Source organism: Hyperolius riggenbachi, chromosome 9 (assembly GCF_040937935.1).
Source record: "Hyperolius riggenbachi isolate aHypRig1 chromosome 9, aHypRig1.pri, whole genome shotgun sequence".
Taxonomy (NCBI): Eukaryota; Metazoa; Chordata; class Amphibia; order Anura; family Hyperoliidae; genus Hyperolius; species Hyperolius riggenbachi.
The window spans coordinates 239845131-239857614 of NC_090654.1; the positions used below are offsets into that span (position 1 = coordinate 239845131).

At 46.3% G+C, this 12484-nt stretch overlaps 1 protein-coding gene across 1 annotated transcript in view; it reads left to right on the plus strand.

Moving 5' to 3' along the window:
- The window catches only part of KIAA0586 (KIAA0586 ortholog), a 204864-nt gene that overhangs the window by 77524 nt on the left and 114856 nt on the right, over positions 1-12484 (plus strand). The window contains exons 19-21 of the mRNA XM_068254201.1: positions 1189-1266; positions 3953-4134; positions 10522-10637. Of these exons, the coding sequence (XP_068110302.1) occupies positions 1189-1266; positions 3953-4134; positions 10522-10637 (376 nt within the window). The remainder of the gene's footprint in view (positions 1-1188; positions 1267-3952; positions 4135-10521; positions 10638-12484) is intronic.

Genomic DNA, 12484 nt, shown 5'->3' on the forward strand with positions numbered 1-12484 from the left:
TTCACTTTAAAGAGAGTCTGAAGCGAGAATAAATCTCGCTTCAGACCTCAGAGTTAGCAGGGGCATGTGTGCCCCTGCTAAACCGCCGCTATCCCGTGGCTTAACGGGGGTCCCTGATCCCCCAAATCCCCTCCGTAATGCGGGGGAGCGCTTCCTGGTTGGGGCAGGGCTAACCGCCGCAGCCCTGCCCCACGCGCGTCTGTCAGCGCGTATCTCTGCCTCTCCCCAGCCCCTCTGTCTTCCTTCACTGAGAGGGGCGGGGGAGAGGCGGCGATGCGCCGCTGACAGACGCGACTGGAGGCAGGGCTGCAGCCGTTAGCCCTGCCTCCAGGAGCGACCAAGTCTGCAACCAAGTGTCGCAGTGGGGGGTTTGGGGGTCAAGGGACCCCCGTTTAGCGGCGCTATTGCGGCGGTTTAGCAGGGGCACACGTGCCCCTGCTAACTATGAGCTCTGAAGCGAGATTTATTCTCGCTTCAGAGTCTCTTTAAAGAGAACCCGAGGTGGGTTTGAAGAATATTATCTGCATACAGAGGCTGGATCTGCCTATACAGCCCAGCCTCTGTTGCTATCCCAAACCCCCCTAAAGTCCCCCTGCACTCTGCAATCCCTCATAAATCACAGCCACGCTTCTGACAAACAGCTTGTCAGAGCTGGCTGTGTTTATCTCTATAGTGTCAGTCTGCTGCTCTCCCCGCCTCCTGCAGAACTCCAGTCCCCGCCTGCATCCCTTCCCTCCCTGCTGATTGGAGGGAAGGGACGGGGGCAGGGACCGGAGCTATGCAGGAGGCGGGGGAGCAGCTGAGACTGACACTACAGATGTAAACACAGCCTCACAGCACAGCTGTGATTTATGAGGGATTGCTGAGTGCAGGGGGACCTTAGTGGGGTTTGGGATAGCAACAGAGGCTGGGCTGTATAGGCAGATCCAGCCTCTGTATGCAGATAACATTCTTTAAACACACCTCGGGTTCTCTTTAAGTATAGCTGTTTTTGGGACAGAGGGCTGATTTCCAGACACCCTGAATTATAGGACATTGCCAAAGCACAGGATCAATAAAGTCATGTTTTATAGGTGTTTCTGTTTTACATTTTGTATTTTAGTTATTTTACATGAGATGGCACTGTTTCTTTGTGACATGTAGACACAGAATTCTGTATAAAATGTTTTTCTCTTTTTATTGTTTTAGCTGCCTGTAAATGTGGAAACTGAAGAAGAGGTCCTGGCCCTTCCTGGCAGCTCTTTCCAGGCAGCAGAGCTTATGCAGGTAGGAAGGGAAGGAAGGATATGTGTGTGTAAGGACAGGTACTCATGGTGCTATTATGCAAACACTTGTGTAAAGATAGCCATACATGGGATTGTTGTCCAGCAAGGTGCAGTATCCTCAGTTCTTTAGAACTTCTGTAAGGGCCCTTTTCCACTGCAGACAAATTCCATTCTGAATCACAAAATCGCGCAACGCTAGCGATTTTTAAATCACTAGGGTTTCTACTTTAACCTAGGAATCACGGTAGTTAATTCCCACTACCGCAATTTGATAGTAGTGCAATCGCTTTCTGGAGCAATTTTGCAATGCAAAATCGCAATTGCTTAAAGAACACCTGTACTGAAAAAAAGTTCCCCTGGGGGGGTACTCACCTCAGTAGGGGGAAGCCTCTGGACCCTATTGAGGCTTCCCCCGTCCTCCTGTGTCCCACGGCGGTCTCGCTGCAGCCCAAGGAACGCACAGGCGACAATCAGAGAGCCTGTGCAATATTTACCTTTTCTGGCTCCAGCGGGGGCTCTCCACGGAGATAGGCGAAAATAGCCGATCTCCGTCGGGTCGGCTCTACTGCGCAGGAGACTTGCGCCTGCGCAGTAGAGCGGCCCAACGAAGATCGTCTATTTTTGCCGTTCTCCATGCAGAGAGCGAATACTGCGCCTGCGCTGGAGCCAAGCAGGTAAATATTTACATTACTGCCGCTCTGGGAGGATTTTTGCCGCCGCCGTGGGGCCGAGGAGGATGGGGGAAGCCTCAATAGGATCCGGAGGCTTCCCCCACCCGAGGCGAGTACCCCCAAGGGGAGTTTTTTCATTACAGATTTTCTTTAACTAAATTAATGAAAAATCGCAATTGCTGGCGTTTGTCATTAGAGATTGCGATTGCTAATGGAAAAGGGCCCTGAGGCTGGTTTACTCTGGGGCGCTTCTGGGAGTTTTTCAGAGGTTTGCTGATCGCCGGCGATCAGGAAAGCGCCGTGATTATCGTATCCCTATGGGATCATTCCCAATGCGGTGTTAGCGATTTGCATAGATCACAAACGTGTTGGTGGTGATTGCGATGTGATTCTCATTATCTGGAACGAGAATCTCAAATCTCTGCAAAATCGCAAAATTTCTGGCCGCAAAATCCAAATCGCTGGGCAATTGCAATTTGCGTTTTGCGCCCCAGGGCCCATGTGCACTTCATATTTTTTTCTGAGTTTTCTCCTAGGTGATATTTTTGCAACTTGTCAAAAAAATACTTTTTAAACCGCTAGAAAGCAAGAAAATATTCAAAATAATTTTGATAGCCCATTTTAACCCACTTTTTGATACTTTTTCAAATGCAAAGTGCTGAAAGATTATTTTAAATACAAGATGAAAAATGATCTCCTAGGAAAAAACTCAAGAGAAAAACTTAATTGCATATGGGTGAGATAATTCAACAGTACAGCTTTGTGAATCAGCCCCTATAAGCATTATTATATTCCTTGTACATTGCTGCTTTGTACTACCTAAAAAAACAAACAAAAAAAAAACAAAACATACAGACAACCTCAGATCAGCAGGATCCATAAACTTGGTCACTTCCAGACTGCTCCTCAAACACTTTGGAGCCAGACATTTCTGTCATGCTGCCCCCACCCTTTGGAACTCCCTACCACACCCAGTATAGACAACCCCATCCCTGGAGGTATTTAAATCCAGACTGAAAAGCCACCTGTTTAACCTGGCATTTGCAGACTTGTAGAATTTTTCCTGTGTACCAAAATTTACTATTCAGGCCCCTTTTACACTAGCAGGGAAAACCTGCATTGCGATACCCTGTTTTATCACAAGAAGAAATAAAAGTCTGTGGAGCCTTTCACGCATATTGTGGTCACTTGCCGTGCCCAGAAATGTATCGGAGCCAACGCAAGGGAAACAGCGCATTTCCGCAAGCACCGTGCACAGAGCTTGATGTAATGGAAGTCTATGCCTGGGATACACGCTATGTGTAAATGACGGGGGAGGGGGGGGGGGGGAAGGGGGGGGGGCATCACATGCCCACAGCAATCAAATAATAGGTATGAAACCGGCCTAAGCTAATTCTAGCTTATGCACTTTGAGTGTTTCAGTGTTCTCCCCAGTCTCTTTTAGCCGGGTGCTCCACCCAGTTAATTTTGGTGAGCACCCAGCTGTCATCGGCTCTGCTCCTCATCCTCCACCTATGCTGTAAGCAGAGTTGTGCCAGCCCTGCATTCCCACAGTTGCGCCCCACCCGGCTACTTTTTCATGCCACACGGCTGAAATAATGTATGGGAAGAACACTTAGAACACTGTTGTTTGATGAGGTTTTCATTCTTCTAGTGTTCTGTAACAAACTTGCTGGCACAAACTGTTGCTTGTTATGTTCATTATGTTTCCAAATGAATGAGTTGAAAAAAAAGTGTGCCAAACCGTGTGATGAGGGAGCAGAAGTGTGTTTGTGAGTGACAGGACTTGTCAGGAAGTGACCATATTTCAATGGTGACATCCTGACTAGATGAAAGGATTGCAGCCACATTCCTGTATAACATTGCTGACTTAAGCACCCCATGTGTGAAAAGTGACAGGGGTACTTTAATGAAAGTCCTATAAATAACCTTGTAGAAAGTACTGGCTGAATAGGATTGCTTGCAAATGACACTATCCATGCCTGATGCTCACTGTCTCCTTTGATATTTATTCAGGATGATGAGATTGAGGAAGCGCCAGAGCCACTATTGGAACTGAATGGCTGGGGTGACACAAATCCACCCCAAGATGGCGGAATTCCGTTCCCCCCTCCTGCCCCCGCCCCTCACACCGACACGGATATTCTGGATGGGATCATTAGGAGGAGGGAGACGCTGGAGAACAGGCTGGTGGACTGGTACGTCATTCTTCTGAGCGCGCCTAACATGGCTGCCTCACCTCTTACCTGCTCAGCGCTTTGAATCCCCAGAGAAAAGAACATTATAAAATTACTATTGTTCTTATTATTATTCTTGCATTTTACCTGCAGTGTCATAAATGGTAACTGTCACTGAACTGTTACTCCAGTGGTAAATGATAATTTATGGACAGTTAGATAAATCAGCCATTAAGGTAAACCTGAAGTGGTAAAAAAAAAAAAAAAAAATAGATACCCTGTTAGGAGGAAGAATCTGGATAATCCAGAGGACTTCCGTATCTTTGTATGCCGTACTGTTCCAGCACCAGGTCCTTTTGTGTCTTCCCAGTACGAGCATGGCCATGGACAAGTGTGACAGTGCTGTGCAAGTGTGCGAGTGTGACAGTGCTGCGCACGTGCGAGTGTGACAGTGCTGTGCGAGTGTGACAGTGCTGTGCGAGTGTGACAGTGCTGTGCGAGTGTGACAGTGCTGTGCGAGTGTGACAGTGCTGTGCAAGTGTGCGAGTGTGAGTACTGTGCAAGTGTGCGAGTGTGACAGTGCTGTGCAAGTGTGACAGTACTGTGCAAGTGTGCGAGTGTGACAGTGCTGTGCAAGTGTGCGAGTGTGACAGTACTGTGCGAGTATGACAGTGCTGTGCAAGTGTGCGAGTGTGACAGTGCTGTGCAAGTGTGCGAGTGTGACAGTGCTGTGCAAGTGTGCGAGTGTGACAGTACTGTGCGAGTATGACAGTGCTGTGCAAGTGTGCGAGTGTGACAGTGGTGTGCGAGTGTGACAGTGCTGTGCAAGTGTGCGAGTGTGACAGTACTGTGCGAGTGTGAGTACTGTGCAAGTGTGCGAGTGTGACAGTGCTGTGCAAGTGTGACAGTACTGTGCAAGTGTGCGAGTGTGACAGTGCTGTGCGAGTGTGACAGTGCTGTGACAGTGCTGTGCAAGTGTGCAAGTGTGACAGTGCTGTGCAAGTGTGCGAGTGTGACAGTACTGTGCGAGTGTGAGTACTGTGCAAGTGTGCGAGTGTGACAGTGCTGTGCAAGTGTGACAGTGCTGTGCAAGTGTGCAAGTGTGACAGTGCTGTGCGAGTGTGACAGTACTGTGCGAGTGTGACAGTACTGTGCGAGTGTGACAGTACTGTGCGAGTGTGACAATGCTGCGAGTGTGACAGTGCTGCGCACGTGCGAGAGTGACAGTGCTGCGCACGTGCGAGAGCGACAGTGCTGCGCACGTGCGAGTGTGACAGTGCTGCGCATGTGCGAGTGTGACGGTGCTGAGCACGCGCTAGTTTGACAGTACTGTGAGAGTGTGACCAGCTTCCCTGTCCCTGCTGAAGAAAAGCACCCCCAGAGCATGATGCTGCCACCACCATATTTGACAGTGGGGATGGTGTGTTCAGAGTGATGTGCAGTGTTTTCCGCCACACAAATCGTTTTGCATTTTGGCATCTGACCAGAGCACCTCCTTCCACATGTTTGCTGTCCCCCCCAACCTCTGAGACTGTCACAGAGCAGCTGTATTTTTACTGACATTAGATTACACACAGGTGCACTCTATTTAGTCATTAGCACTCATCAGGCAATGTCTATAGGCAACTGACTGCACTCAGACCAAAGGGGGCTGAATAATTACGCACACCCCACTTTGCAGTTATTTATTTGTAAAAATGTTTGGAATCATGTATGATTTTCGTTCCACTTCTCACGTGTACACCACTTTGTATTAGCCTTTCACGTGGAATTCCAATAAAATTGATTCATGTTTGTGGCAGTAATGTGACAAAATGTGGAAAACTTCAAGAGGGCGGAATACTTTTGAAAACCACTGTAGCTTGTAGGATTCCATTAAGAGCTTTCCATCGCCAGCTGCTGCTGTACTTCCAACAGCACCTCACAGCAGAATAAATTAATAATAATAAAATTCTGCCTCCCCATCCCCCTTCCCTCTTATTGGACAGAACAGGCTTCTCTGCAGAGAGCCAAACAGCCTGTCTGGACAAAAGTCAAACTGTTAACTGAAATAATCACAAAAGATTACTACTGGCAGATAGAATCTCACATCTGTACATACCGTAGCTTGCAACACACTATGAAACAGTGATGATACAATGCCATTGTTAGATGTCTGTAGGTAGCTGTATAATAAGGATGCCCATACATTGCTGATCATTTTATTGAATCAAAGAAGAATCTGGGCAGAAACTGAGCAGTCTGATCAATCTTTCAATCAATTTCCAGCCAAAATCAGTTGAAAGGATCAATTGGGAATGCTGGAAAGTGTCGTTCGCAAGGGCTCGATTGGCTGCGGTGTTCTCCCGGGTGTATGTGTGTCCCTACTGTGCATTGTTAAAGGCTCACTTGTCATGCCGGCAAGAATCCTGGCCTCCTCCTCTATCCTAGTGCTTGTACCACACTGCACACGCAGGTGTCACATGGTACTGGCGCTTGCCGTGAAGATGGACATCAGTAGAGGCCAGGACCCGCGCTGTCATGACAGTTGAGCCTTCAACACTACACACGGGTGGGGGACTGTAATGAGATAGACTCTTTACATTCTTTCTATCTCATTACAGGTACATATTATTTATATAGCGCCAACATTTTCTGGAGCGTGATACAGAGTATATTGTCTTGTCCTTAACTGTCCCTCAGAAGGGCTCACAATCTAGTCCCTACCAGTCATATGTCTATGTACTGTATATTGTAATGATTACACACACTGCGCCACAGTTCCAGATTCAATAATTAAAAGTTCACCAGTTCCTGGGATCGCTGCAGAAAGTCCAATCACGAATAATCAAATACAAAAAAGCTGCTGCGCTCTCCAACCTGCTGATTCCCTCCACGATGTTATAATGCACTAATGCCACTAGATTCTCCACATCTGCAATGTAAAATAAACTGCACATAGGGTAATAACGTCCAATATATACAGTGGCGTAGCTAAGGAGCTGTGGGCCCGGATGCAAGTTTTACATTGGGGCCCCCCAAGCACTCTATACATAACAATTGATATGGCGCACCAAAACCTGTCAATGGCAACTACAGTGTCAGAGGTGCAAGAAGGGGATGGGGAGCAGTTTGATTACCACTATTCAAAGCATCTATAGAAGTGATTATTATGAGCACAGAAGCCAATAGAGAGCTAATACTGAAGTTGAGGAAGGGCCCTTCGGGGCCCCTATGGCCCAAGGGCCCCGATGCGGTCGCAACCTCTGCAACCCCTATTGCTACGCCCCTGAATATATAGATAGCCTGACTCCACACACAGATGACAGTTTCCAGATAGCAACCACTCCTGTGGGAAATTACACCTCCGTGCCTGGAACTATCACTCTGTGCACCCTCAGTGTCAATCCAAACAGTGAATGCCAAAGAGCTCACCAGATGCTGCCCACCTCAACTTGCAGGTGAAAACTGCGCTTACATACTCTTCCAGTAACACCAAGGCGCTTGTCGATAAATACTTCTTTTAATCCAATAAAATTCTCGATAAAATTAAACAAAAGAAAAGTACATAGCGTAATACTGTTAATATTAGCCTGACATCGTTACGCGAACCAGGAGGTAGTAGGCAACGCGAACGAACGAAAATCATCCTGCGGCTGACGGGAAAACTGGGAACGGAGCTCTGCGGACGCATATCCCGCACCCAGCAATCTAAGCGGATGGGCATTGGCTATGCAAGTTGTTATATGCTGAAATTTCTCCGGGACGCGTAAGTGCAATTCTGTATCGCCCCGAGGCTAATATTAACAGTATTACGCTATGTACTTTTCTTTTGTTTAATTTTATCGAGAATTTTATTGGATTAAAAGAAGTATTTATCGACAAGTGCCTTGACACTGAGGGTGCACAGAGTGATAGTTCCAGGCACGGAGGTGTAATTTCCCACGGGAGTGGTTGCTATCTGGAAACTGTCATCCGTGTGTGGAGTCAGGCTATCTATATATTGGACGTTATTACCCTATGTGCAGTTTATTTTACATTGCAGATGTGGAGAATCTAGTGGCATTAGTGCATTATAACATCGTGGAGGGAATCAGCAGGTTGGAGAGCGCAGCAGCTTTTTTGTATTTGATATGTACTGTGTATATCGTGTAGTGTATGTATCATAGTCTAGAGCCATTTTTGGGGAAGCCAATTAACTTATCTGTATGTTTTTGGGATGTGGGAGGAAACCAGATTGCCCGGAGGGACACCCACACCTACACGGGGAAAACATACAAACTCCAGATAGTGCCCGTATGCATGGGGGGCAGCAGCACTCTCTTATACATTTCATGCTGAAATCTTTTGGATATCAGTGTGCCGCATGTGGGTGGGCAATAGGTCCCTCTCTATCTGGCTCTATCTGGCTCTGCTAATAGAAAGCTGGCAAGCAGCCAATCCGTTTGTAAGTGGTAAGGGAAATGTATGCGTGGGGTGCGCAGAGCAGTCTGCTGCAGGTTTCAATTAGGCCTTCTCCTCTGCCTAGCAGGGATGATTCACATACTGTGCTTCTCAGCTGGAATCCTATAGATAAGCAGAGCTAAGCCCAGAATGCAGAGTATTGCCTGCTAATGCCATGCTATGGGGGAGATTTATCAACACATTACCGACAGTTTTTTCTTCTTAATCTGTTCTAACCAGCAGGGAGAACAGTTCTGCATGATAATAAGAACGTTCTTAAATCCTAGGTAATAGTGGCAGTTTAGCATGAATTTCTAGAGCTGCAGTACAGTTAAGAGAAGTGCAAATCCATCCCTAAACTGGCGCAGATTAAGAAGTGCTTGATAACAGTTCTACAGATGTAGAACTGCTGGCTAGACATGATTGCAGAGTGCAGGCTATACATGATTTGTGTGGTGTTCCTCCCCCTGCTGAATTCCTCCTCCGAGCCTGCTGCTAACAATACAGCAGGTGTGTTGGTTACCTCAGCAACAGCAATTCCCCTCACACACTGCATTGTCTGAGAGACCTTCCTGGCTTCTCCTATTTTACAACAGTTTTAGAAGGAATCTGCACTATCTAATGATTTCTTAAGATGTCTGAGACAGTTCTGCATGGATTTCTAAAAACCTACCAATATTTTGTCTCAGACACTCTTGATGAATCTGGCCCTGCGAGTGTGATCCCACTTGACGGATGTGATTTTATAAAAATCCCCCCCCCCCCCCCCCCCAGCATTGCATTATCAAGAGCTTCTTCAAATCACTAGCGCTTAGAAAAGGCTACTAGTGGGTTTGAGCCCTGAAGCTGGCCTTTAGGGAGGTCGGAAATGCCTATTTTCAGATTTTTGATTTTCCGTTTAGTGATTTCCGATTTTCTGTTTTTCCGATTTTCAAGGAGTATTTTAAGAAAATCGGAAAAATGGAAAATCGGTCTTGTGATTGGTCTAAAATTAAATTTTGCAGAAAAAAATGGTCACATATCTTTATACTGCAGCAAGTCCTGTAACGGTAGGGCCGTCCATACATTGCTCGATTTTCAGCACTGATATCTGACCGTATCGATCCTAATGATCATATCTGGCAGGAATTGATGCCACATCATGGCCACCTGAGTGACCGTTTAGTCCAATTTCCATCCTAAATCAGTCAAAATGGACAACTGGGAAATGCAGGAAACGCTCAGTCGCAAGGTCTCGATTGGGTGATGAGACAGTGTTTGATTTCCCAATAAGCGGTGGACCCTCGGCTGGTGTCCCCCCAAGTGTATATGTACCCCTTGCACCTGTGGTGAGTGTTGGAGGCTCGCAGGCCACGCCGACTCACCTTCTCCTGTATCCGTGGTCTGTCTCAGTGACGTTACTACATAAAAATCTGTGTCAGGTGGTACAGGTCCCCCTTGTGGCAATTCAAAAAGACGCCGGACACAGGAGGAGGCAGGAGTTGTGTCAACGTGACAGGTGAGCCTCCGACACTCATAGGGGGTCATTAAATGGGGGGGGGGGGGGGGGTGAACCGGCAGGGAGTAGCACAAGTATGATTTTCAATAGATTTCAGCCTGAAAGCTGTCCGCAGTGTGTTGGCAGACAATTGATGCCTCTCTGATCAGATTCGATGATAGGGGGATCTATCTGATGGTTGATCTGGTGGCAGACTGAGAGGTGTATGGGACCATAATAGTTTGATGGACTTTTGATCAGATTTCTGCTAAAATCTGATTGTGTGGACAAAGTTGTAGTATCGATCAATACTAATCATTCAATTTCTAAATTGGGAGTGATCAAATGCTTGCCACATTGGGCAACCTGTGTATAGCGAGGTTAATGAAAGAACTATGGATTTGTGTGCTAGGTCCTCAGGGGATGATGGAGGGGATGGCTGATTGATTAGGTCCGTCTGATGGATCTCCATATAATTATTGTGAACTCTGTGCTTTGCTTTGTGCTAGGGTGGAGCAGGAGATCATGGCCCGAGTCATTGGCGAGATGCACCCATTCAGACGGGACGCAGTTCCTGATGTCAGCACATCCAGCAGTGACAGATCTGAGGAGGCCTCAGACATTGGTATGTATGCTTACATTCGTGCATTTACATCATCCAACTCTTGACACAAGAGTGGTATGGTCCAGTGTTAGTCGTGTAGCAGTCATGCCGACATCAAACCAACAAATGTTCATTCAGGTACCCTTTAATGACTTACTGTACATAGTTTTCCTGCAAGCTTTCAAAACTTTAAGTTCCTTCTTCAGGAATGATACAGAGTTACCATTCTGATCCAGTTCTGCATCATTCTCCAAAGGGGAAGTGAGAGCCTATGGTGGCTGGTTAGTGTAGTGGTTATGGGCTCTACCTCTGACACAGGAGACTAGGGTTCAAATCTCAGCTCTTCCTGCTCAGTAAGCCAGCACCTATTCAGTAAAGAGTTCTTGGGCTAGACTCCCTAACACTGCTACTACCTATAGAGCGCACCCTTGTGGTTGCAGCTCAAGGGCTTTGAAAAGCGCAATATAAATCTTTTTTGTCTTGTCTGTGGTGTGATACCTTTTCACTAACGTGGCAGAAACGCCAATGAATGCATTTAGAACATATTAAATAGCTATACGCTACATTTGGATTGCCGGTCACATGACCGGGCAATCCAAACTCCTCCAAGTCCACAGTGGCCAGCCTGTCACATATAGCCTTGGATAGTTAGGTGGAAAGGGGGGAAACATGAGGTTGTTCCAAATAGTGACATGGGGAAGCTGTTTTTAAAAGCTGTGTACTTTTGATTGGGAAGGGGTTTTAAACAATAATCATATGAAAGTTTCAGAGGGCAATTTAGGGTAGCAAATTCTATAATGCAGCCAATTTACTTAGAGCACAATTTGGATAAAGAGGCGCCCCACTGTGAATAAAATTGTATTAAAAACAAGATAAAATTAAAAAAAAAAGAGGTGGCTTACCTCAATGACCAGATCTTTGTACAGACAAAGAGATATTTATTTAGCACAGGCAACGCGTTTTACGGGTTTTAAGTTCGCTTCCTCAGGCCAATAACAGTGCCAATTGCAAATAGCCGATCAGTAAAGGGAGCCTCTCTGCTGATCGGCTATTTGCAATTGGCACTGGTATTGGCCTGAGGAAGCGCGTTGCCTGTGCTAAATAAATATCTCTTTGTCTATACTATACCTCCTCATTGAGGTAAGCCACCTCATTGTTTTAGATTTTATCTTGATTTTAATACAATTTTATTGACACTGGGGCGCCTCTTTACCCAAATTGGGCTTTGCGTACCCCCTCTGCAACCCGCCTTTGTGAGTAGTACAATTACCTTACCTGTTGATATCCTGTATATGAAAACATATTGCGCTATTGGGCTCCCATTTTGTTTTTTGTCTCTTGTGTCTTTTCCTCTAGGGTGCTGAGACACCCTTACTACTCTACGTAAACTTATTTAGAGGCTTGCAAGTGCTACAGACCAAATCATTTTAGCACATTTTTTATTTCTTATTTGTTACATTTCCTTTCTACTAATTAGTACTGCTGTAATGCGTATTTATGGCCATTTGTCACTAGGGGGCAGTGTGAGACAATCACAGATGACTTCTGCTTTCAGTTTCTCTATCCTCTGCTAGCAGAGAGACATCAATGCATTCCGAGAATTTACAGCACAATGAGTTCTGCCAGCTGAGGTCAAAAGCAGTGCACTTATTTTAAACGATAGTTATTACATGTATTTTGGGTGTTACGTGTATTTTGAGTGATCCGCTGCCAGGTTTCGCGTATTTTGGGGAACAGCTTCCAGATTATGTGTATGTTGGGGGAACTGCTGCTGCCAGATTGTCTATTTTGGGGGAACCACTGCCATATTATCTGTATTTTGGAGGAACCTCTGCCAGATTATGTGTATTTTTGGTGAAATGCTGTCA